Genomic DNA, 27784 nt, shown 5'->3' on the forward strand with positions numbered 1-27784 from the left:
CAGTCTGCATTTGCTGCCCCAGCTTGCTGAAGCCATCAGATACGTGTTTCAGCCTGGGTTTTGCAGCAAATCAGGCTGCCCTTTATCGGATCCTCCTCTTCCAGTTGTCGCCTAGCTCCACATTGCTGCAGGTGATTAGCTGTCATCTGCCATTAAACATTTTGTACACTGTCATTCATTATCATTCATTCAATTATCTTGTTTATTGTGTTTTGTGTTTTTGTGTTTTTGTGTTTGTGTTTGAGTTTTGGGTGTTTTTATTGTGTTCATGTACTCAGTGTTTTCTTTTGCAAACCCTAGCATATCTCCACAATGCCCAATGCTTTTTCCTTTTTTTTTTGTCTTGTTTTGTCAATCTCAACAAGTATATGACAAGGTTGCAAACTAGATCTACATAGTTTTTGGTTATGTATGTTCATGGAGCTAGTGTTAATTTTTGAACCATGGTTTTGAGATTGTCTTCTTTCGTGGTATCAAGATTTGGGCTTTTATGGGCGAGCAGATAATTTGATTGTAGTATATGTGACCTGACATATGACAGTGGAGCTATTTTGTCTAGTTATCAGTACACGTTTGTGCTTGGATAATGAGGTTTAGAGGGACATCAACTACAGACTTTAAAAATCTTTGTGTTGGTCTGATTTGTTCTAGTTGTGCTTTGGCAGTTCCTTCAAATTGGCAGATGCATGGTTATGATCGCCCAATCTACACAAACATTGTCTATCCTTTTCCTTTGGATCCACCACATGTTCCTAGTGAGAACCCAACTGGCTGCTATCGGAAAAAATTTATCGTCACTCCTAAGTGGCAAGGTAAAATTGCTGTTCATGTTTCCTGTATTTAATCCACTTTCATAATGTACTTTTGCCTGATAGCTATAGAGTTTTAACACCCTGGTAAGGTGTCTGCACTCTATTCTGATCTAGCATGCATTGGGCTTTTAACTTACAGAATCAAAAAGTTCTGTGAGCCAGTAAAATGACCATGTTATGCACTGTGAGGAGTGTTCAGGGCCTATCAAATAATGGTTCTTGTCACATGAAAGCAAGCATTACATGTTGATCATGAATCTAGTGTGATATGCTAGGATAGAGGGCAGAGCAATGCGTATTGGCTATGCTCTTAGCTTTAGCTGTTCTCATGCGAAGGTGATAGAGAATGAAATGTGCACAAGCATAATAAAACTGGGCACAAACTTTGATGACTTGAGACACAAATACTTGGAAATGATTATAGTCATAGACTTATGGAAGAATAGGAGAAAATAGAGAATTGAAGATGGAAAACATGTTTTTGCTCAACACAAGTCCCATGAAGGAAATCTATCTTTGCTCAACACAAGCTCTTAGGACTGAGCTTAGCTACAATAAAGATGAGAGAAAGAGAAAGTACTTCTTGGTGACTCTCTCTCATAGATCATGAAAGATGTACAAATGCTAACATACATCAGCTCACATGCATATAAATAATCATCCAACAGACTGAGTGATGCTTTACATTTTTAAAGGTATGAAAGAGGAAATTGACTTCCAATCAAAGTCTCGCAGTTCCATAATGTGAGAGTATCTTGCAGCACATTTCGCTTTTATGGTTTTTAAGGAACTTGCTGCACATATGTTTGGCAGGCCTCTTATTGAGTTGAAATGATTGGCTGGCCTCTTAGGTTGAAACATGAGTATATTGGTCTTTGAGTAAGAAATATTGATCTTTTGTTTCAGTTCAACATTAGCTTATCAACGCAAGGATAGATAAGCTACCAAGTTTCCAAAATATATATGAAGGGTAGAGTTTCTACCAAATTCTTCAAAAGATCTATAAAAAATGGCATCTTATAGTCCCTCATGCATGTTGGAGGGGGCAATGCTTCAATGGCCAGTCTTAATCCTGAAGTGATACCTCTTGCTTGCAGGAGATAAGGAACCTCATGTTTTTTTGTCCTTGTGAGTGTGCCGTATGGAAGCAAGAAAGAAACACTGAGATAGAAGAAGAATGCAGGAAAAGATGGAGACAAAACTCTGATCTGTCTGAATGCATAGATGGGTTAATACATGCCCCTGAATGTTTGGTCTGTGCCATATCAGTGAGGGCGCCGGACTGCAGAACACAGAAGAGACATCTGACTGAGGAGATGAGAGAGAACATGATGATGGATGGAGGATAATGAGTGCCACAGCAGGAAGAGGAGGAAGTGATTGCAATGAGAAGCAGAAAGTTGGCTTTATAAACAGGGAGCAAAGCGCTTCCACCAAAAATGAACATTAGAGAGCCAAGGGGCATGGGATGGGTATTGCTAGTAGCAAGGAAGGGAGATTCAGAGAAGTGGGAAAGTGCCAATTGCATGTAAAGGCCTTGTAAGGATGGAAAACCTTGGAAAAGCTCCTTAGAATCTTGGGAATCTTCCTTTGAAATTGATAGAACAGCCATAGTTGCACCATTGATATTTATCCCACTTTGAAAGGGATAGGGGTTCAAGGGAACTACCGGAGAAGATGGTAGGGGATGGGATGGAACATGTGGGATGGATGGTGACCTTGCTCAAAAGCAGAGGAATCGTGTAATGCACTTAGGCATGACCCATGTACACGTGCTCGTACGCTTGGGACAGGCAAGGGTGGATGATGTGGTAGGACCAGATGCATGGAAGGCAAGACAGGTTGTGGTGTGACTTGAAGATGGTGTGCAGCAGATTGTGAGCAGGAGGTTGTCTTGTTGATTGTGGGCAGCAGGTTGTCATTAGTTGCGCTTGGCTGAGGCGATGTTTTTCCTTAAGCAAAACATTGAAGAATGTTACTGATGTGGCATTTTATTGAATTGCCTGATTTAATCATTGAAATGATGACCAAACAAAAGTGTTGGCTGATTGCAATTGAAATTGAACTAGTGAGCTATATGTATGATCAAATAGACAAAACGGGGCTGTTGGCGAATTGTTAGAGCATTGTGGTGGTGGATCACGGTTCAACATCTCACCCTCTTCTCACTTTGTTTGTGCGGAGTTGCGAGAAGAAGCAGAGCGAGTCTTGCTGCGTGTTGGAGAGAATGTGAGATTGTGGTGAGCTGGAGTGTTTGTGCCTTGATCAAGGTGAAGACTCTTTGAGGCAGATCAAGATGGAGTGAAGAACTGTCCCAAATAGGACAGTTAGGTGACTTTGGGGATTCGAAGTGTTGGTTCATGCTTTGGTTCTCAGAGCCGATACTTGTACAAATCCCTTTCAACTGTTGTAAGTAAGATTTGAGAATCTCTTTTGCCTTTCGTGGGTTCTCTCATCTTCTATTGAGTTATGAATCAGGATTGTGATATCAATGCCAAATTTCGACAATGGGTGAGTAGTGATTAGATCAGAGGATTTCACAAATTTTGCTTCTTCTCCACACTAGATTGGAGGGGTTTTTTTCTTTTTGACCACGGATGGTTTGTACAAAGATGCATTGTATAGAGACCTTGTGATGCAAGTGGAGGCAACACGAGCAATGGCGAAGGTGACATGCTTGGAGGTTGTATGAGTTCGCTAAGAGCTCTCTATTCTCCAAAGCTAGATGACTTCTTTCAATTTGGCAGTCCCTTGTCAATTATTGGTGGATGCATTAATGTATCTATTTCACCCAAGCCTTTGGTTCCTACTTCTATTGGAGTTTTGAGGTTAGGTTCTATGAGCGCTAATTCTTTGACTCTACTCGGTTTTCCACCAATCTCTTGATGGATAAGGCTACATCTTCCATTTCTTTCCATCTAAGCTACTCGTCTTCCTCTTGTTGCCTTTTTTTTCTTCTCTCCTCCTCTATTTTGGACTCTTGTTTAGTTCTTTCCATAGCTTCACCTTCTTTGGATGCAGTCTTTTCCTTCCCTATTCCCTTCTTGGTGATGCTTTTCTTTTTGCCACCTTTTATAGAAGCCATTCTCTTTTCTTGTTCTGGTTTTGTGACATTTTGTTGTTGATGGGCTTCAAGCTTAGCTCTTTGGGAATCTTGATTTCTTTTCATCCACTTCCTGGCTATCTTTTCTTGTGATTGTGACTATAGAACCCCCCTCGTAGTGTGTACTAGTTGATTTTTCTTGGAAATTTTGGGGTTTTTCAGGTGCAAGTGAAATTTTTGCTTGGTTGAGCCAATTCCTTTTGAATTTGTGCACTCTTGGATTCCAAAATTGGGGCTTTTGCAGAATTCATAAAATTTCTGCAACATTCGCCCACATTTGATGCTCGGGAACATGAATTGATGCAATTGGGACAGTTTTACCGCAAAGATTTTGGGGCTTTTCACATTAGTGATGTGTTTTGAATTGATTTGAGGTTGGATAGTAAAATTTGCAGCAGATTCATTGCTGAGTGGGAGAATTTTGAGCTTTGGATGCAACATTTGTAAAAGGGCAGCTTCTCTTGGTATATGTATTGCTGAATGCTCATTATGCAGTGAAACAGTGGTAAATACAGCATTTGGATTATTGCATTTGGGAATGATGGTGATGCATTACTGAAGTGGGAGCTGTCATTAATGCAAATGTATCAGATTTGATCCGTGTATATGCTGTAATCAGTACCTGAGACCGAAATTGCAGCTAAACATTTGCTTCTTGGACACCATGGAAGTACAAGAGTGTGTATTTGCTATTACATTCAACAACCTTGTTATTGGTTGAAAGCATTCAGCCCTTTATTGCAGTTGTTTAAAGATGGATGGCAGTGCATCTACATTTGACACAAAGAATCTCTTGGAGATTCGTAAATTTGATGGCAATGGTTTTGATCTTTGGAAAGATTGTATGCAAGGTTTACTCTTTCTAAAGGATTGTGATGATGCTTTAGTAGAACATAAGCCTGTTGTTTTGTTAGATGAGGATTGGGCTAAAATGAGTAAAAACGCCATTACTTACATTAAAATGGCAGTTACAGATGATATCTTGGTTGATATAAAGGGGCTTGATACTATCTATGTAGTTTGGGAGAAACTTAAGGCTACTTATGAGAATACAACTCTTGTCAATCAGGTACATGTATACGAAAGTTGGTCAACTTGAAGCTTGATGAGTCTAAGCCTACCTTAGAGCATTCGAATGCTTTCACTGGTATTTTGAGTAAGTTACAGGATGCAAGCTTGCTAGCTTTCGATCCTAAATTGAGGGCTATCTTCTTGCTCATGATCTTATCAGATTCATGGGAAGCATTGGTTGTGTCATTGAGCAATAACCCCACTTGAAATTTGATTGTGTGTGTGGTTCTATTCTCAATGAAGAGATTAGATACAAGACAAGTGGAGAAAACAGTGGATTAGCCTATAATGTAAGAGGAAGAACTGAAAAAAGACCTAATGTTGCAAATAAGAACAAAAAACACAGCAAAGCCAAGGAAAAACAGCAAGATGTAACTTGTTATCAATGTGGTCGGAAAGGGCATAAAAAGCCCAATTGTAGGTACTTTAAGAGGAAATAAGAATGCAAGAAGCAAGCTAATGCAAAAAGTAAAAAGAATGAAAAGGATGGCAACTCTATCTCTAAAGAGACATAAAAAGAAAATGTGGTATCTAGTGTTGTTATTGAGGAGATAGAAGAGGATAAAGATGTTGATTTGCTGGTTGCATTTTCAGATTCACATGCTATGACAGTGGAGGACATATATATCACTAAAATGGATGTGATAGATGCTTCGTTGTCGGCTCATGATGGTTTGTCACAATTGTGGATTATTGATAGTGGTGCTTCATTTCATATAACTCCATCTTTGGAGTGTTTTTCTTTCTATGCAGAAGGTAACCTTGGAAAAGTCTACCTTGGTGACAATCATGCATGTGATATTGAAGGAATGGGCACCATACACTTGGCCCTTGAAAATGATCAGGAATTGATGCTTCATGATCTAGGTATGTAGCTGGCATCAAGAAGAGTTTGCTTTCTGTTGGGCAGCTAGACATCAAAGGTTACTTGATGACTTTTGGTGGTGGAATGTGAAAGATACAAAAAGGGTCTATGCTAGTCACTCTATATTATCTCTACTGCAAGGCACTTCCTGGAAAGTTTATTGCAGTTTGTGAAGTGCAGTCACATATAGAGTTATGGCACAAGCATCTTGGATATATGAGCCAAAAGGGTTTGCAAGCACTTTCTTCACTTGGAAGAGTTGATGTGAAAAACTCAAAGCTTGACTTTTGTGATGATTGTGTTCTGGGTAAACATGTAAAGAGTCCATACTCTTATGGAGCCTCTAGGAAGGCTTGTATCTTGGTTTTAGTCCATTCTGATGTATGCACCATGCCAATAAAAAACCATAGTGATTCTCGTATTTTGTGTCTTTTATTGATGACCGTTCTAGAAAACTATGGATTTACTTGCTTAAGTATAAAAGTGAGGCATTGAATGCTTCTAAAAGGTTTTATGCATTTGTTAGTCCAGTGAAAGAGAGAGAGAGAGAGAGAAGAAGAAGAAGAAGAAGAAGAAGAAGAAGAAGAGGGAGAGAGAGAGAGAGGAGAAGAAGAGGAGGAGAAGAAGAAGAAGAGAGGGAGAGAGAGGGAGAAGAAGAGTAAGAGAGAGGGAGAGAGAGAGGAGAGAAGAAGAGAAGGAGAAGAAGAAGGGAAGAAGAAGAAGAGGGAAAAAGAGAGAGAGAAAGAGAGAGAGAGACTCTTTCCTTTCCCCCCTGAAGAGGGTGGCCACACGCATCTTTTTCCGTCGTTGCCATGATACAAATGGGGTTAAAAGGGAGCTTATTGCTCCTTACAATCCGTCATCTAATGGTGTGGCTAAGCGAATGAATTGTACGTTGTGAGAAGATTCGGCGAATGAATTGTATGTTGTGAGAAGATTCGGTGAATGTAATTGTTGTTGGGAGAGGCACTTAAAAACCGCGGTACATATTTGCAACCGATCTCCACATTGTGCACTTGAAACTGGCATTCCTCAAGAGGTTTGGTCTAGCAAACTTGCTTCATATGACCACTTCAGAGTCTTTGGCTGCGAATGCTATGTACACGTACCTATTGATAGCAGAACTAAACTTGACATGAAATCTCATAGAGGCATCTTAATGGGTTATGGAGATGAGGGTGAAATGGGCTACAGAGTTTGGGTTCCAAGCATAAAAAAGGTGTGACGCAGTTTAATGAGTCAAAGCTGCTGAAAAATGTCACATCTAATGACTTAGACAAAAAGAAAGTTAAATTTCAGGATGATCAGTCACTTGAACAGCCATCAGCCATTGAAAATTCAGCTCCTTTTGATGCTGATTATGACAATCAGCGTATCATTATTGAGCCAGATCGAAATGGGCAGTAAGGGGATGCTGAAAATCAGCTAGAGCACCAAAATTAGCATGCTGAGAATGAATTACTGCAGCTTGAAATTGTATTACAGCAACTTGAACATGCAATTCAGCACCCAACAATGAGGTCATTGACATTCCCTTGGATGTAGATCCCTTACTTGATAACACAGATCATTGGGTAAGAAGCTCTACACACGTCAGAAGACCTATACAAAAATTTGATCCTTCTTTGGATTGCATTTTTCTCATAGATGAATGTGAGCCTCTTACGTATAAAGAGGCTCTATCATGTGAATTGAAGAAAAAGTGGGAGCTAGCTATGCAGGAAGAAATGAAGCCATTGTATCGGAATAATACTTGGGATTTGGTTACATTGCCTAAGGATAGGAAAGCCATTCCTAACGAATGGGTCTATAAAATCAAATGTGTGGATGGCAAAACCCAAATACAAAGCCTGACTTGTGGCTAAGGGCTATATACAAAAGGAGGGCATTGATTTTCAGGAAGTGTTTTTTCTTGTTGTCAAAATGATCACTCTTTGAGTGTTATTTGCCATTGTAGCATCTATGGACCTTGAACTTGATTAGATGGATGTTAGAATTGCATTCCTGCTTGGTGATTTGGAAGAAGAGCTATACATGAAATAGCCCGAAGGTTTTGTTATACAAGGAAAGGAGCATTTGGTATGTAAGCTTAAGAGAAGCTTGTATGGTTTGAAACAGGCTCCTAGACAATGGTATAAAAAGATTGATGTCTTATTGCTCTCATGTGGATTTAAATGAAGTAGTGCAGATCACTGCTTATATATTAAGAAGATGGAAGCCTTATTATACTTGTGCTTTATGTGGATGATATGCTTATTGCTGGTAAGCATAATGCCAGATTAATGCATTGAAAAGATAGCTGAATTCAACCTTTTCCATGAAGGATTTGGGTGTAGCTGAATACATTCAGTGGTTGAAATATATTTAGCCTCAGTGGTAGAGAATGCTACTATCTTTTGCAATCTAGAGCACTAAGAAACTGTCCCACCAATCAAGGTAAATATGTACTCGCTAGTAGACTTCCAAGTATCCAAGTCAGCTGCCATGTTTGTATCACAATACCCCTGCAGATCTAACGTACCCTTTCCATAGCAAATACATTTTCTTTGTGTGTCCTTAAGGTATAGTAAGATACATTTCACTACTTCCCAGTGTGCTTTGCCAAGATTTGACATAAACTTGCTTACAACTCCCATTGCATGATCAATGTTAGGTCTAGTGGCAACCATAGCATTACATGAGTGAGCCACAAGTTGAAGCGTAAAAAACACCCTTCATAGAGCTGGCTGCCTTATTGTCTTTTGGGCAATCTATCTTGCTAAGCTTAAGATATGGTGGTAAAGGTACACCAAGAGGCTTAGCATCTGCCATAGAAAAACGATCAAGTACTTTGTTGATGTATCGCTTCCAAAGAAGCTGTTTGGCTTGGTCGTTTGGTCAAGGATTTTGGGCTGCCCACCAAAACACCTGTACTTGGCTGTGATAGTCAGAGTGCTGTATCCCTAGCTAAGAATGCCATGTTTCATGCACGTACCAATTTGTTTCCATGTTTATAGTCATTCATTGAAAGTCATTGACTTATTACTTGGAAGTGAATGGCCAAGCAAAAGCAACGAACAAAATTGTAATCAACAAATTGATCATAATAGTTTTTGCTTCTCCAAATGAGTGGGATAATAAGCTTATAGTAGTATTATGGGCCTATCAAATAGCTTACAAAACAACAATTGGCCGAGAATCCTATTCAAATCAATATATAATACTGATGCCATAACGGGCGTGGAATTCTTTGTCCCAAGCTTGAGAGTGGGTGTGCAACAATGATGGGACAATTAAGAAGCTTGTGCAGAATAGGATTTTCACCTTCGGTCTTCAGGATGATCACAATGCTTATTCGAAGGAATATAAATAGACTTAGCACATGAGTCATCAAAGCCTTGCGCAGAAGAGTAGGACGAGTCTGGGGGCAGCCATGCTCCTCCAATAATCTCCGAAGCCACACAACCTCACATGTGGTGGAAGACGCAGCTCGATACTCCTCTTCAGTAGAAGAAAGGGCTACCGTGGGCTGCTTCTTGCTACTTCAAGAGATAACACCTGTACCCAAGGTAAAACAGTAGCCTGTAGTAGACCGTTGGTGGTCCACATCGCTAGCCCAATCCGAGTCACTCCAACCTGCAAGAACCAGATCTGAAGCATTTGTACCTACGGCATAAGAAATCCCTAAGTCAGAGGTCCCCCTCAAAAAAAGACCCACAACAAAACAAAGATCAACACGAGTGTTGAGAAGCCAAATCAAGGATCCAATCAACTGACGGTAGTATGAAGCATCCATCACGAGAGAATCTAAGTGTGAAGTGGCCTTCCAATTCGGATCCATAGGAGTAGTAATGGGCCGACAAGTCTCTATCTCAAAAGTCACCAAGAGCTCGTGAATGTACCTTTGCTGAGAGATGAAAATCCCCCTATGAGACTGATAAATCTCGTGACCCAAGAAGAAATGAAGAAGCCCCAAATCGGTCATCTCGAATGTCTGATGTAAAGTTATCTTGGTCGCTCGGACCTTCTGTGCATGATCCCCTGTCAAAATCAAATCATCAACATATAACACAAATAACACACGACCAACCTCGGAAGTGCACATTAAGCTACGGATCGGCCTTGGAGCGCCGATATCCCAACTTCGACTGAAGAAACGAGTCAATCTTCTTGTTCCATGCACGCGGAGTCTGCTTGAGGCCGTACAAGACCTTCTTCAACCTGTAAACTTTCCCATTCGAGGATCCAAAGCCAGGAGGCTGCTCAACATAGATCTCCTCCTGTAAGTCACCATTCAGAAAGGCCGACTTCACATCCAACTGATAGACAGGCCATCTCCTATGGCCAGCCAAGGCAAGAACAGCTCGAATAGTCGCCATACGAGTAGTGGGAGCAAAAGTATCATGGAAATCCATGCCAGGGCGTTGAGCAAAACCTTTAGCAACAAGGCAAGCCTTGTGCTTGTCCAAAGAACCATTGCTAAGGTACTTGGTCTTGAAGACCCACTTGACACCAGTCATCTTTCTGTGAGAGGGACGAGGCACAAGAGACCAAGTGCCATTCCTCTCAATAGCCTCCAACTCGGCTTCCATAGCCTTTCGCCAATGATCAGATTGCAAAGCCTCCTTTACTGAAGGGGGACTCACGATCTTGCGTAACACAGGTCAACAAACAATAGATGGGGCAAACAAGCTCCGAAGAATGTGCCTGGTTCTGCCATGACCTCTGCGGTCCATCCTTCGGTTCCCACTCCTCAGGAACCCCCTCAATCCCTGAATCTCGAAGTGTGTCACGGGCCCAACGAGGAGGAGGCCGAACCTCTCCCCGTCGCTCTCCATCTGTTGAAGACTCAGGAACATCCACCGGCAATAGCCCCTCGGGGGTGGCCGGTGGAAGTGAAGACTCGGAATTAGAAGAGCCTCAAAAGGTATCATCTTGCCAACGGCAAAAGTGAGAGATGAAAATCCCCCTATGAGACTGATAAATCTCGTGACCCAAGAAGAAATGAAGAAGCCCCAAATCGGTCATCTCGAATGTCTGATGTAAAGTTATCTTGGTCGCTCGGACCTTCTGTGCATGATCCCCTGTCAAAATCAAATCATCAACATATAACACAAATAACACACGACCAACCTCGGAAGTGCACATTAAGCTACGGATCGGCCTTGGAGCGCCGATATCCCAATTTCGACTGAAGAAACGAGTCAATCTTCTTGTTCCATGCACGCGGAGTCTGCTTGAGGCCGTACAAGACCTTCTTCAACCTGTAAACTTTCCCATTCGAGGATCCAAAGCCAGGAGGCTGCTCAACATAGATCTCCTCCTGTAAGTCACCATTCAGAAAGGCCGACTTCACATCCAACTGATAGACAGGCCATCTCCTATGGCCAGCCAAGGCAAGAACAGCTCGAATAGTCGCCATACGAGTAGTGGGAGCAAAAGTATCATGGAAATCCATGCCAGGGCGCTGAGCAAAACCTTTAGCAACAAGGCAAGCCTTGTGCTTGTCCAAAGAACCATTGCTAAGGTACTTGGTCTTGAAGACCCACTTGACACCAGTCATCTTTCTGTGAGAGGGACGAGGCACAAGAGACCAAGTGCCATTCCTCTCAATAGCCTCCAACTCGGCTTCCATAGCCTTTCGCCAATGATCAGATTGCAAAGCCTCCTTTACTGAAGGGGGACTCACGATCTTGCGTAACACAGGTCAACAAACAATAGATGGGGCAAACAAGCTCCGAAGAATGTGCCTGGTTCTGCCATGACCTCTGCGGTCCATCCTTCGGTTCCCACTCCTCAGGAACCCCCTCAATCCCTGAATCTCGAAGTGTGTCACGGGCCCAACGAGGAGGAGGCCGAACCTCTCCCCGTCGCTCTCCATCTGTTGAAGACTCAGGAACATCCACCGGCAATAGCCCCTCGGGGGTGGCCGGTGGAAGTGAAGACTCGGAATTAGAAGAGCCTCAAAAGGTATCATCTTGCCAACGGCAAAAGTGAGAGATAAAAATCCCCCTATGAGACTGATAAATCTCGTGACCCAAGAAGAAATGAAGAAGCCCCAAATCGGTCATCTCGAATGTCTGATGTAAAGTTATCTTGGTCGTTCGGACCTTCTGTGCATGATCCCCTGTCAAAATCAAATCATCAACATATAACACAAATAACACACGACCAACCTCGGAAGTGCACATTAAGCTACGGATCGGCCTTGGAGCGCCGATATCCCAACTTCGACTGAAGAAACGAGTCAATCTTCTTGTTCCATGCACGCGGAGTCTGCTTGAGGCCGTACAAGACCTTCTTCAACCTGTAAACTTTCCCATTCGAGGATCCAAAGCCAGGAGGCTGCTCAACATAGATCTCCTCCTGTAAGTCACCATTCAGAAAGGCCGACTTCACATCCAACTGATAGACAGGCCATCTCCTATGGCCAGCCAAGGCAAGAACAGCTCGAATAGTCGCCATACGAGTAGTGGGAGCAAAAGTATCATGGAAATCCATGCCAGGGCGCTGAGCAAAACCTTTAGCAACAAGGCAAGCCTTGTGCTTGTCCAAAGAACCATTGCTAAGGTACTTGGTCTTGAAGACCCACTTGACACCAGTCATCTTTCTGTGAGAGGGACGAGGCACAAGAGACCAAGTGCCATTCCTCTCAATAGCCTCCAACTCGGCTTCCATAGCCTTTCGCCAATGATCAGATTGCAAAGCCTCCTTTACTGAAGGGGGACTCACGATCTTGCGTAACACAGGTCAACAAACAATAGATGGGGCAAACAAGCTCCGAAGAATGTGCCTGGTTCTGCCATGACCTCTGCGGTCCATCCTTCGGTTCCCACTCCTCAGGAACCCCCTCAATCCCTGAATCTCGAAGTGTGTCACGGGCCCAACGAGGAGGAGGCCGAACCTCTCCCCGTCGCTCTCCATCTGTTGAAGACTCAGGAACATCCACCGGCAATAGCCCCTCGGGGGTGGCCGGTGGAAGTGAAGACTCGGAATTAGAAGAGCCTCAAAAGGTATCATCTTGCCAACGGCAAAAGTGGGAGATCGATTAAGGATGTGAATTGCGGTAGCCACTGACTCAGCCCACAGAAATTGAGGTATCTGTTGGTGCTCCATCATGGTGCGTGCCATCTCGATCACACTTCGGTTCTTTCGCTCCAAAATGTCATTCTCTTGGGGAGTGTTGGTGTTAGCAAACTCCTGGTGAATGCCCCTATTTGCACAAAAGTGAGCAAACTCATTAGACATAAATTCTCCTCCCTTGTCTGAACGCAAGGTCTTTAGTCGCCGGCTAGAACGGTTCTCCTCAAATTGAAGCCAATCCTTGAAGTGAGAGAAAGCCTTCGACTTCAAAGTCAAGAAATAAGACCCAAGTCATCTTGCTATAGTCATCTACGATCAACATGAAGTACAAGCTCCCCTTCAGGGACTCGGTCCTCATCGGGCCACAAAGATTCGTAGATACAAGCTCCATGGGTGAAGTAGACCGCCTCGAAGCTTTGTTGGGAATTGCATCCCGATGCAATTTCCCACGAATGCAGGAGACACACGGCTGATGGCTCACCACTATATCCGGCAAACCTCGGACAAACGATCCTCGCAATGTCTTCCAAAGGTACTCATAGTTCAAGTGGCCAAACCGAGCATGCCAAAGCTCGGATTGTGTTTGAGAGGTAAGAAGAAGAGAGGTAAGAGCTAGGGAAGACTTCAACTTGTAGATGTCATCCTCCTCATACCCTGCAGAGAGAATCTTCCTCGATCCATGGTCAAGGATGTGATTAGTATCACTGTTAAACTCCACCAAGAGACCAAGAGTATAAATCTTATGGACTGAAAGCAAATGATACCCCAAGCCTGGCACATGCAATACCTCGGAAGTATGGGTACCACCACATCCATCTGGAATAAGCTGCATCTCACTCTGCGCAGCAATAGACATAGAAGAGCTATCTCCAATAAGAATCTGCCCACGCGATAGTCGCAAATGGGCAACACCATCGGAAGAAGGAGTCATGTGCCGTGAGGTACCACTGTTCACAATCCACTCTCGAGCCTGGGGAGCTGTCATTGCAGCATTAGAAGTCTTCGAGGTAGAGTCCTCAATGACTGCCAAGTGTAGAAAAGCAGCTGATGAGGGTGCAGCCACCGCTCCAAAATCCTTCGTGTCCTTCTTCTTGGTATCCTTCTTGTCTTTGTTGGGGCAATCCTTCTTCCAATGACCGGGCTTACCACAAATATGGCAAGTCGATTCCTTCTCCTTGTCCTCCTTGGATTTGTTGTTCTCCTTCTTCTTCTTTTGGTCCTTCCCCTTTTTCTGAGAGGCTTGACCAACCAATGCCTCCGATTTGGAAGCATTCTGTTCCTTCAACTGTTCCTCTTGGTCCAAGACCATAGGAACCAACTCTTTCCACCGAAGAAGGCTTGACCAACCAATGCTTCCGATTTGGAAGCATTCTGTTCCTTCAATTGTTCCTCTTGGTCCAAGACCGTAGGAACCAACTCTTTCCACCGAAGAGTCGACTCCCGCCTTGAAGCAATAAGAGCGGAATAAAAGGTACCGAATCGTGGCAGCAACTGGGACAATAATGTGATCGCCATGTCTTCGGAGGAAATAGGCTTCCCCGCATTTTGAACTTGCATCTGAAGTTGCCGAAGCTTGTTGATGTGTTCCCGAAGCGAAGAAGACTTATTCACGGACAAGGTCTCCATGTGCACCTCCAAAGAAACCCTCTTCATTAGGGTCATCCAGTTGTACATCTGGTCGAGCTCCAGCCATATCTCATGAGCCACTGTCCAGTACTCGATGTGAGCTATCATGACTATGGTGCAAGACAGAAACAGAAAAGATCGAATCTTGGCATTTAGTTTGTCCCAATAAGACTGGGCCTTGGTCAACTCCGCACAAGCATTGAAAGAGAGTTTGGACTCATCCCTCACCGAGGGCCTATGAATCTCCTCCATCACCAGTTTCGCCAAATGATAAGACTCTAAAATGGCCAACATCATCACCCGCTAGATGTGGTAATTGTCACCATCAAGCCTTTGATCTGATGGGAGAGTTGGTAGGACAGGCACCTTCTTGTCCATTATTGCCCGGAACTCCAAATTAGTCTCTGTAGACATGTTAACCTGCAATACCTGCACAAATGCAAAATCAGCCCCCTCTGATTGTGTAAACGCAGCCTTCTAGGGCTGGTTCCTCCGCTGCCCAAACCTTCACCCGCCGGAGGCGATGAAAAAGTAAAATCTGCAATGGAAGGCCTCAAACGTAGCCTTCCTTCCCTTCGAACAGCAATAACCTGCAATAAATTCACGGATTACACTCCTTTTCCGCACGCCCACTTCAGCCTTGGTTCGATGCGCAGCCTTCCCGCTCGCCCTCAAATCCTGGAAACGTAGCCTTGTGTCGTGCTGAAATCTCCTCTTCAGATAGGTTCAGCTCTCAGTCAGTCCATCTTCACCGCTCTGATACCATGTCAGAGTGCAGCAATGCGGAAGCGTAGGACATAGACTTAGAGAGAGTGAACACAGAGAGGAGAGAGAGAGAAAAGGAGGCAGTGTAAACGCAGAAAATCTGTAGTGTGGCATGCTGTATAAGAGTGCAGTCTCAGCCAACAGATCTCAAGATCAGAATCTGAAATGAATGAATGCTGGAGTGTGCCACAAACCGGCTATCAATAGCCAAAAAATAGGAAATAACTACACCAGGTCGACTGCATTAAATGTAGCTGACTGCAGTAAACTGGCCGACTGTGCAGTAAAACTGTTTGACTGCAGGCTGCCACATGGCACCTGCGCAGTTTGCTGACGTGGCACTGCTGTACACTGCTGTCCATCGACGCTTTGTACATAGATCTAGTGATGCAAGTGGAGGCATCACAAGCAATAGCGGAGGTGACACACTTGGAGGTAGTATTGTGTCACCAAGAGCTCACTATTCTCCAAATTCAGATGACTTCCTCGTGTTTGATAGTCTCCCAGCTTTGAGGGGAGGTCATTGACATGGGGCGGCATATGAGGTGTAGGTTAGGGCAACTGGAGCAGTTAGCGGTTTCACATTGAGTGGACGAAGAGTTTTATGCAATAAGATTGTGCCGCAACTCTTTGCTAGCCAGCATTGAGGGGCCTAGAACTGCTCAGGTGTTCCCGCTGTCAAGTTCACATAGAGGATGGGAACAAGATAGCTTGGAGCACTCACTTGCGTTTGCTTTTTTGATACTCTCCATCCTTCTTCACATGGTGGCTCAGGCCACATTGAGTGACATAAAAATTAAACATTTTGAAGTTCAATGGCAAGTGAGATAGGAAGTTTGTCTACACTTTGGTGGAGGAGCTGGATAGTGCCCTTGTCTTGGTGTGGCAAACGGAGGGATTTAAGGTTCTTCGTGTTCAAAAGAGTCTTCGAGCTAGAGAGCAGCACTATGGTGGGAGTTGTACCTAAAATCACATGTAATGAGCACTTGGGCTGCAATGCATTTGGCTATTCTTGGACTACGAATTGCAACAATGGAAGGAGTGGAAGTCCTTTAGGTAGAAACAAGAGGAGGATGTTGACACTTTCTTCACTCACTTTGACAAATCCTTATTGATGTATCTCTTTTTCCTTATTGAGGACGAGATCATTTCCAAGTTTGTGCATAGCTTGCATACCACCAATTTTGTTGATATGAAGGCACAATGACCTGATTCTTTGGAGCGGGCCATGGAATTGGTTGCTACCTATGAGAAGAGAAGTGCAAGAAGATGGGTCAATCCAACCAATCTATTGCTGCTAAAGCAAAAGAGAAGGGCAAGTCTACAAGTAGTGGGGGTGGATACTTCCAAGAAGACGATTGCTTGAGAGGAGAAAAAGAAGCTAAAGGAAGAGAACGAGTGTTTCATGTGCAAATAGACAAGGAATATTGCCAAGCATTGCCGCAAGAAGCTTGACTTGAAGGATGAAACCTCCAACGCAGGAGTCAAGATAGTGGAGGTGGCCGCACATTCCTTCATCACAGCTTCTACCTTGAAGGTACTACCCTTGGGAGATGTGGAATTTTCTTCCTTGGGGTGGCATGATCTGGTGGTGGTGTAAGTAATTGTCATGGTGAAACTAGCCTTCCTTCTCAAATAGGGTGGTAAATAACTTGATTAAGCACTAATTACTGCAACAATAAAATTTCTATAAACCGAAAATGCAAATGTTACCACTTCATCTTGGATAGTGGACACTTGATTGGCCCCAAAACTGACGCCCCTTGCAATATTTCTTTAACTTGTATTGCTAAAGGTTGAAGTACACTGAGATTGAAGCTGATCTCCTTCAATCTTCAATGCATCTTGCTGTCCATAGGATTTAGCAAGTTGTCAAACCAATTTGCCCCTTGGTTTGCTTGGGAATTTGGTCTTCAATTGCTCCCTCATGCCAAATCTCGCCCCTCTTAATGTTGGCTGGTTGGGTTGTGAAATTCTTTGAAATCCCCAAATTTCAGCTCTAAATTTCAAGTACCAGGCCCAATTTTTGAGCACTCTTTTGAGGGTGGCTGGCGAACTCTAATTTATGCTGCAAATTAAGATTTAAGAGTAGAAAATTTTCAATTCCACCCTCTTGGGACTGAATTAAGATCTCTAGGGAAGCTGTGAATTGGCTGAGAGAATAGAAAGAAAGGTGGAAAGAGAGAAATTTAAGAGTTTCATCACCAAAATTGGCTGAAATTTAATGCTGCCTTGTTGTGAATGGCTAATTGACTGCTGCTCACCATCAATAGGAGTCCCATATATAGTTGCTTGCCCTTGTGGGTGTCGCAAAATTACTGTCACCTACCTATAGGGGGACTATCACTTGCCTCGAATGGCCTCTTGATCAACTAGTAGTGGCTGTTTGAGAGGATCCAATGGCTGGGCTAATCAGCAATGGCTGGAAAATTGCAGGAAGGAGTTCGGTTAGTGGAAGGATGCTTGTTATGATGAGAATGACTGGTTGATAATAAGGCTTGGTTGTAACAAAAACAAGGAATGTCATCTTTAATCTATAATTTGTTAGAAAGGGTAATGACACAACAAAGTAGGTTGTGTGATTGGCAACAAGCCGACAACAATGTTTTTGGACCATGGCCTTGAGAGAAGGGTGTCACTTTTGAGGTATAATGTGATTTCTTCCTTGGGATACCTTGGTGCCACCATTGTATGCATGTAGTTGTTGATACTCATGACAAAATTGTGACCCTTTATCATAGAGGCAAAGTTCATACTTTTGGATGTAAAATTGAAAGGGGAATCTTTCCTCTTGTATTTGCTTTTGCCATTTCCAAAGTAATGAAAAATCATCTTTGAGTTTACGTGGTTTTCACTAAAGATAAAAGTAATAGTAAAAATTTTGGGAATATGACTCACTTGGATAAAGATCACATGTCATTTCTGAAAATTTATGCTAATTGCTTTTCTCAGTCACTTCCAGGGCAGCTATACTGCTTGAAAGTGAAACCACCCTTCCTTCCGTGGATGGGTGGTAAATCCCTGATTACAACTTAATTACAGCAGTAAACAATAATGCAAATCTGAAAATACAAATTTACCTATTGATCTTGGACAGTGCACACCCGATTGGCCCCAAAATTGTCGCCCCTTTTGGTATTTCTTTAGCTTTATTGAAGAAGAAGTTCATTTATAATGGGATTCTCTCGATCCCCTTTGCAATCCAAACTTCCCTTGCTATCCAAAGTGACTAGCAAGTCTTTAATCTATTTTGCCCCTTGATTCGGGCGCGTAATTGGTCTTCACCCACTTCATAGACAATAGAAATGCCCCAAATTCAATGGCTGGCTAGTCCTCTACCTGAATTTAGCTGAAATTCATCTTTAGCCCTAAAAAATTCAAGTCTTCGAGCTTCCAATTTTTGGCATGCTTCTCGAGGCTTTTGCTAAACCCTAATTTCTACTGTAAATTAGGGTTTACAGTAGAGAAATTTGTAATTTCTCAGCCTCCAAGGGTCCAAATGCTGAGACCTTTGGAGCAAGGCTGTGAAATGGCTGGGAGATGAGAGAGAAAGCTATAGAGAGAGAAAATTCAGAGTTTTATCGTGAAGAATGATTGAAAATTAGTCAAATGCAGCTGCTGCCCTGCCATAGCAGCATTAAATGTTGTCGCCTACAGGTGAGACATCCAAATCAGTTGTCACCTTCTTGTACCTGGATGCAATAGCCTAGCTATGGAGGGTTCGAATCTGCAATTGCCTCCTCAAAACTCACTCATGGCTGGCTGCAATGGCTGAAAATAGGTTGGCCATGGCTACTCACAGCTCTCCCACATTTGCTACCGCAAGAATGATCTCGTTTTTCCTCTTCTTTAGCCTTTTACTAGCTTGTATGGGCAAGTTTGCCAAGTGGCAGCCTTCCCAAATGGCTTTTCCAACATTATCTATCATTAAATATTAATTTTCAGTCATTAATTACTGAAAATTAATCTAATAATTATTTCGGTGCTTAGAAAAATAGTCTGACTAGCCAATAGTTAAATTGGCTAGGTATCTTCCATTCTTGAGTCACTCTGTGCCATCTTTAACCATTAGATCGGTGTTAGGTACCATTAAACGCCACATCTCTAGTGTCGCCAACTGACACTCATGGCCAAATGAATGACCTAGGCCAACAATTGACACCGGATACCACCAAGTACTTGTGCAACATAACTTATAGCAACTTTTGCCCCTGACATCCCGTGATTTTTAGTCTATGTGAATTTGTGGATACTTTCTTTGATGACATGATTGTCTTTTTGAAGAATGTGAAGCACTTGGCAATAGTATTCAATGAGTTGCGTAAGCATTAGTTGTTGATAAATGGCAGGAAAAGCGAATTCTTCTCAAGTGAGATTCACTTTTTGGAGCACATTGTATCGGCTAATGGCATTCGTACGGATCCTACAAAAGTTGAGGCAATTCATTCATGGACACATCTTAGGAATGTTCATGAGATTCGGAGCTTTATGGGACTTTGTCTGTACTATAGAAAATATGTATGAAACTTTGCTGAAATTGCTTGTCTAGTGCATGCTTTGTTGAAGAAGAATGTGCCTTTTAGATGACAATAATGGAAATTTCAGCTTTTAATACATTGAAAGGTGAAATGACTTCGAATCTTGTGCTTGTGTTGCATCATCTCGGGAAGTCATTTGTGGTGTAGTGTGATGCACGTGGAAATAACATCGGGGCTGTTTTAATGCAAGATGATTGTGTAGTTGCTTATCAAAGTTGTGTTTTCCATGGTGTGGAAAGAGGAATTTGTAGGTCTATAAGAAAGAGCTCTTGGCTGTAATTCATGTACTATCTATGTGGAAACACTATTTTTTAGAGGCTGACTTCACAGTGCAGACAAATCATCAAACATTGAGGTACTTTCTAACAGGGACGAAGTTGTTAGAGAAGCATATGATATGGGCAAACTCTCTCTCTCTCTCTCTCTCTATGTTTCATTTTCAGATTATACACATTGATGAAAAAAAGAATGCAGTGGCTAATGCATTGTCACATAAGCCTCAGTTATTGGCTGTCAGCATGGTTTACCACATTGAGTTGGATGCCATGAGAGATCAATATGCTACAGATTCAAACTTTCAAAATGTATATAGTAAGCTTTGCAATGGCTAGAGGCATGAACACTTCATGCTTAGAGAGGGCTTTCTGATGATGTATGGATAATTGTGTCACAAAGCAGGTGAGGGCCAAGGTGATGAATGAGAGTCATACTCCTCCTTACGCAGGCAATAGAGGTATTGAGGCAATGTATATGATGAGCTTTGCAATGGCCAGAGACATGAGCACTTCTTGCTTAGAGAGGGTTTTTTGATGATGCATGGACGATTGTGTCATAAAGCTGTTGAGGGCCAAGGTGATGAATGAGAGTCATGGTTGTGTTTATGCAGGGCAATAGAGGTATTGAGGCCATAGTTAAGGAAGTGGAGGACTTCTTTTATTGGCCAACTTTGAGGCATGATATTGACAGTGTGTCAATATATGTGTTGTGTGTTAGAAAGTGAAGTATGATCGGCAAAAGATGCTGTGTTTATTGTGGCCCTTCCCTATTCTAGAGAGGCCTTGGCAAAGCATTGCTATGGATCTTATTTGTGATCTTCCTCATACATCTATAGGAATCATGGGATGCGGACTATAATTTGCAGGTTTAGTAAGTAGGCCCATTTTATTCCAACGAGGAAGAAGATACGTCTTTTTATGCAGCATGTGTTTAAGTACCATGGCATGCTGGAGTTAATCATCAATGATCAAGACCCACAGATGACTAGTTTGTTTTGAAAGGGATAGTTTGAGAAGATGGGCACTACGTTGAAGTTCTTTTCATTCTTCCATCCACAAACTGATGGTTAGTCTAAGAAGTCTAGCTCCACAAATTTGGATCTTTTGAAGTGCTATCTATTAGATCACAATGCGTAGTAGGAACAATATTTGCCGATGGTTAAGTTTGCATATAATAATATTGTGCATTGTTCCACTAGTAAGGCTCCTTTTGAGGTGGTAGAGGGTGGTAAGAAAGTATCCCCTATTTTACACACAAACGGTAAAATCTTTGAGGCTGATTGCTTAGGATAAGCAAAAGGGGGCAGCTAATTGTCATAGACATACTTTGCAGTTTGTAGAGGGTGATATGTATTGCTCTGTTTTGAAAAGGCAAGGCTGAAAAAGATGGATAAAGAGGGGTTATATAAAAAACTGAGTATGAGATACTATGGGCCGTTCCAAGTGTTGGAGAGGATCAATGATGTATGTTATAGGCTGAACTTGCCTCCACTTTCGTAGATACATAATGCCTTTCATGTGAGCTTAGTGAGGCCTTTTCATAGTGATGTGCGAGAGGATGTATTTGTTGAAATTTAGATTGAGGTTGAGGAGTTGGATGAGATATTGGTACTTGGGCAGATATGGGCACACAAAGAGTAAAATATTAGGGATGAGGTTTTTAGATTGTATTTGGTGAAGTTTCAGAACTATTGATCAATGGATGCAAAATGGATGGAGGAGGATGACTTGGTAGACCATCCTCTGTTGTTGTAGCTTTACCTTGATGTTTCCGGTTAGAGCGAACTTTGGATCGGGTTGACTCAAGTGTAGCAGAGTAGGGATCTAGAGTATAACTTGATGCTCGTGAGGGAGCTAGCACCTCCGTTCCTTAGTGATGGATAGCTTTGGATGTAGTGGATCTTAGATGTATTCAGTATACACTTAGGGTATTGGACATGACAATATACTTGCTAGGGGATCACTATTTATTGTACTAGTCACTATGTTTTGTATTTATATGGTATGGTTTATTATCTGCAACTTTGGAAGTATACATTTGCATCACTTTATGCTTGGTGTAGCATCAATTATGATAAGCACTAGGTCATTGGTTTTTTGATCATTACAGACGATTTACCTTACATTGATTTGTGGTAAATGATCATTAGTTCTTAGTGGTATTCAATTGATTGTATGGACATCAACATGTGTTATGATGCCATTGATGTTTCAACCATGGTTGATGCTGTACTATGGTTTGCTTTTGCTAGATAAGTTGAGCTCATGAGTAATGGATGCATCCAATGATATTTTGGCAATGCTTTTGAGATTCTTTGTGAGTCTTATATTATGTTATGGTCGTTGGTAATTTTCAATATGTGTTTGGCAGTAGCACGGTTTGGTAGTAGTGGCCAAAGTTGTCTTTACTATGATGCCTTGTGGAGATTCTAGTACAATACTTTGCTTTTAATGCATCTGATAGTGCAATTGGGGATGATTGCAAGGATTTCAAGGGGGAGGGCTGTCAGAAGAACATGATTTTTTTTTTTTTGCTTTAGTTAACATTTGGACTACAACTGAGATTATTTCATATTTATGAGCCAAGGACCTGAGGAAATCAATGGATGTAAAAGGAAAAAGTTGTCTCAAGTAATGTTGCATAGATACTAGGTGGTATCTGGTGCTAGAAATTGACTTAAGACATTTTATTAGCCATAAGTGTTAGTTGGTGACAATATGAATTTGGCATTTAATGGTACTTAATGCCAATCCGGGGGACTAAAGAAGACTCAAGAACACTTGGGAGATGAATTGGCCTAACCAATTTAATTGTTGGCTGATCAGACTAATTCTCTGGGCACAAAAAAAATTATTAAATTAATTTTCAAAATCATAAAGCCGAAAATTAATTTTAATAATATAGATAATGCTGAAAAATTGAGTTTGGAATGCTGCCACTTGGCAAAATTTGCCCATGCAAGTCGGAAAAACGCATTTGAGGCTGGGGGGAGAGAGAGAGAGGGTTAGTCAAGCCTTGTGCAAGTTGAGAGAGACATGGAGAAGGCTGCCATAGCTGCTATAATAGTTGTAAGGTAATTTCCAGCCAGCAAGTGATCCTCCGGGAACTAATGACATGCCGTGAAGAGAGTACAGCAGTAGGTGTCTAGAGAGTGCAATGCTGATTTCTTCCATTTCTCATGATGGAAGTCTGAATTTTCTCTCTATTCAGCATTTTCTCTCATTCTCTAGCCATTTCCTAGCCTTACTTTGAAGATCTTGGCATTCTAGTCCCTAAAGGCTAAGAAATTGTCTTTTTCTTTGCTGTAAACCTAATTTACAAAAGAAATAAGGGTTTTACAGAAATATCGGAAAGTATGCTAGGAGATTGAAGCCTCGAGACTTGAATTTTCAAGGCTGAGAATTAATTCTTAGCAAGGTTCGAGTGAGAGACCAGCCAACATTCAAATTTGGGGCAAATTTCATTTCTCAAGGAGTCGGTGAAGGCCGATTGCCCAAGCAAATCGATTTGAAGACTTGCTGGTTATTATTGACAGCAACGGGTCTTGGATTGCAAAGGGGATTGAAGAAATCCCATTGTATTTGAATTCAATTGCAACTAAAGATAAAGAAATACCGAAAGGGGCTCCATTTTTGGGGCCAACAGGGTGTCCAATGTCCAAGATTGATTGGTAAATGTTTGTGTTTCAATATTTCATTAATGATTGCTTGCTGCAATTAAGTTATAATCAGGTTATTGCCACCTCTCCATAGAAGGAAGGCTAGTTTCACAGCCTATCTATTTATAGAAAGTTTCGTGACCTCGAACCTCTTCCCATTTTACACTCTCTCGAATTGCTCCCCGTTTTAGGGTTTTCATTAACCACAAGCAGTGCTGCATAAATAAAGCCTAAACGCTATGGGCCAGCGAATCAGCCAAGGCTATTGGCCAGGAAGCGCAAGGATAGGAGAGTAGCATGCAGCTAGCAGTCTCCTCAACTCACAGGTGACCACCCCCGTGTGATGTTAAGCCTAGGAGATCTGCTTAGGCAGCATTTGCCAATGTGGCAAGAGTTGAAACAATGGGTTGAAGGGTCAATGAAGCAAGTTGCCACCGACGCACACCAACCTGATGATGAGACATAGATATTGAGTCTGATGCTACACTCAATGCCAAAATCCTTACACGCTAATGATATTTGGGAGGGCTTTATAGCGTCGCTTGAGAGATCTCAGCCAAATTCAATCCCAGGGGGTTGCAATTGAAGAGTTTTTGTTGCTAAACCTTAATTTACAGCAGAAATTAGGGTTCATCAGCCGCCATAGGAAGAGTGCTTAGAAATTGGGGCCTAGTATTTGAAATTGAGGGGCCAAAGGGATTTTAGAGAGTTTCAAAAGGTCAGCCAGCCAACATTAAGTTTGGGGTAAGATTTGTTATTGAAGGAGTGATTGAAGGCCAAATCCCCAAGCAAACCAAGGGGCACATTGGTTTGAATGCTTGCTGGTTCTAAGGACAGCAAGATGTACTGAAGATTAAAGGAGATTAGGTTGGATCTCAGTGTACTTCAACCTTTAGCAATATAAGTCGAAGAAATACTGTAGGGGCATATTTTGGGGCAAATGAGGTTTCTAGAATCCAAGATTAAGTGGTAACATTTGCATTTTCAGTCCATGCGAATTTTATGCTTGCTGTAATTAGTGCTTTATTAGGTTATTCACCACCTTATCCGAGAAAGAAGGTTGGTTTCATGGTTCCATCATGCATGACAAGAATACCATCAACTCCTTTGAATAGGTAAGCTAAAGCACTTGTGTGCAAGCTAGTGTGATTGCATTTTACTGAATTTGTGATCAACTAAATGCAACAACAAGCAAATCTTTAGATAGTGAGATGGGATCTAGCACGGATGATGCCTTTCAATGCGAAAACTTCACAAGTATTGGGGGAAATGCAATGCCTAATCTTGAAGAATGTACTCGCATCGGTAGCAAGCTGAAAATGTTGGTGTAGATCAGAATGCGGATCCTTGTAGGCATCTTGAAGCTGATGACTAGCAAGAGGAGGAGGAATTTGATGATGAATTTAAGGATGAGCTGAGGACAATTGCTGAAAGGTTTGTGCAATTCGCAAGTGATCCTCGGTTTATATGCTTTTAAACTCCCCAAAGGAGGGTAGCAAAGGCAAGAAGAGTAAATTGTCTTCAATAGCTTTGGGACAGCAAGATGCACTAAAGGAAGGGCCAATGCAGTAGCATGATGTTTCAAATGTGGGTAATGAGCATAACCAAATGATGGCAGTGGGGCAATTGATGCATATGTAAGGACAACTTGGAAGTGCCAATATAATGCTTTTTGGATAGCAAGGCATGGATGCTAATGTGGGGCATCTGGAGTCCTTTGGTGGTGGTTTAGTGTTTCCAGCAATGGCTGGTAATACTTCAACCATGGGGATGCAAGTGTGGGACATTACCTAGACTAGCCTGTGGTTAGACCCAATTCCCCATTCCACCAACAAGTACACAATACACTACACAATAAGATCAACACCCCCTTAGGTCGAGCATCGTACCTTTTCCTTCCAGGCATCAGAAAGGCGACAAACCACCGACTTCGGAGGCCCCCATCATCCACTTGTTATCCATTTGGCTTCTCCAACAAACTTTATTACCAAGCTTCCACGAGCACTCGAGTTTGCACGTGGCCCTACCCTCACGCGATACTTCGCCAACTGCCTATTAAACCCCAACAGCAGCCAAGAGTGCCATGGGATTGGCACCCGTCTCGGAGGGGTATGCACACACCTATGCATGGTATACCAGGCCCAATGTATATGGGTATGGTAAGTGGGATACAAAATCCTTTGTAGAGTCATGTTGGCATGATGCTTAGGCACAAGGTAGTATTTTTGGCACTACATATATACACCCCACTGTGTTTGGGACTCATTTTATTAATTCTGGTCATGCAAATGCTCTATATAGTGATGTCAATCATGAGGAAAAATGTGATCAGCAATGCTTGGAATATATGGGAAAATGTATCTCTGTATGGCTAGTGGTATGCAAACTCCTATGCACAATCACATTGCAATGTTCTAAAGTATACAAAAAGAAACGTTTTGGAATGCGTTGAGTGCTCCTAGCATGTTAGCTATACACAAGGGGCTAGTCAATTAGATGTGATGTTTCATGTTGGTTAAGCTATAATTATAGGGATGTGAAAATATAAAGGATCTCCATGCTCCAGAGGGGAAAAAACAGGCCTAGAACCTAGTGCAGCTTTTAGGGGCACGAAGAGTTAGAGGTAAAGTTTCCAAGTGCCTCTCGGTGAAATTCCTAGTAGATCATCCTCAGTGTTGCACTTTACCTTGAGAAGTTTTGGTTGGAGTTGATAATGAATCAAGCTCTCCTTGGGGTTCAATGGAGCATGGAAGGTTCAAAGTATTGCCTGATGCTCAAGGGGGAGGGTAGGTTTGTCATGAGGATGTGAAGTTTTGATGCTTTGCTTTCCATTTGATTAAGTTGCTAATCAAACGTGCAAATACGAGTGCACATGTATTGTGCTAGTTAGTTATTTCACAATGATGGGCCAAGGACCGTGAGAAGTCAGTGGGTGTCAAAGGAAAAAGTCGTAATAAGTTGTACTTGACAAGTACTAGGTGTTATTTGGTGATAGTATTTGGCCTATAATATTTATTAGCCATTGATATTAGTGGTGACATTAGGAACTAGGCATTAACTAATCAATTAATGTGAGTTAAGGGACTAATAAATGATCATGAATACTTGGATTACTAATTGGCCTAGTCAGTTTAATTGTTGGCTGGTAAAATTATTTATTTGAGAAAGAATTGATAATTGAATTAATTTTTAGTTGGGCTGAAAAATGCAATTACAAGGTTGCCACTTGGAAAAATCTTCCCATGCAAGAGGGGAAAAGGCTACTATTAGAGGCTGATTGAGACTCATGTCAACATTGTGAAGGTTGAGTGTCACGAGGACATGAAAATTTGATGCTTTGCTTATGTTTAATTGACATTTGATTAAAGGATTAATCAAATGTGCAATTAAAAGATACACATGTGTTGCACATGTGAGGTGCAAGCTACTTTTTCATGGTTGAAGGCCGAAGGACCCTATGTAAAAGATGGGTGTCAAGGGCAAAAGTTGTAACAAGTTACACTTGTTAGATTCTAGGTGAATTTTGATGTCAATTTGCCCCTAGGACCATTAATTGGCCATTAAGTGTTAGTGGTGATACTAGGAACTAGGCATTAATTAATAGATTAATGCTTGTCCAAGGGTCAATTAATGCATAGGACCACTTTGGGTTGCAAATGTCCTTGCCAATTAATTTTTGGATGGGCAAGGTCAATTTTCTGGGCATGGATTAAGGGCTGAATGAATTTTCAGAATTAATTAATTCTGAAAATTAATTAAATGACTGAAAATTGCTGAAAATGGATTAAGAAAGCTGCCACTTGGCAAAACTTTCCCATGCAAGTGGAGGAAAAGCTAAATAGGGCTGAAGGGAGAGGGAAATCTCGTTTTTTCATTTTGGAGTTGTTGGAAAGAGGTGTTAGACTGTTGTTGCTAGCTTTTGGGGCCATTTCCCAGCCATTGGAGACCATTTTGGTGATGGAGATTACATATTCTTGACCTTGGGAAGCTGGCAATTGCTGCTGATGC

General features: G+C 42.1%; 1 protein-coding gene across 4 annotated transcripts in view; it reads left to right on the top strand.

Annotated features, from left to right (window-relative positions):
- The window catches only part of LOC148020631 (glycoside hydrolase family 2 protein), a 254701-nt gene that overhangs the window by 16311 nt on the left and 210606 nt on the right, over nt 1–27784 (top strand). For all 4 annotated transcript variants that reach the window (XM_087698437.1, XM_087698439.1, XM_087698438.1 and 1 more), the window contains exon 3: nt 666–812. In XM_087698437.1, coding sequence (XP_087554563.1) covers nt 666–812 — 147 coding nt within the window. The remainder of the gene's footprint in view (nt 1–665; nt 813–27784) is intronic.

This window comes from Lygodium microphyllum, chromosome 18 (genome assembly GCF_053477565.2).
Source record: "Lygodium microphyllum isolate KBCC chromosome 18, Lygodium_microphyllum_v1.1.10, whole genome shotgun sequence".
Lineage (NCBI taxonomy): Eukaryota > Viridiplantae > Streptophyta > Polypodiopsida > Schizaeales > Lygodiaceae > Lygodium > Lygodium microphyllum.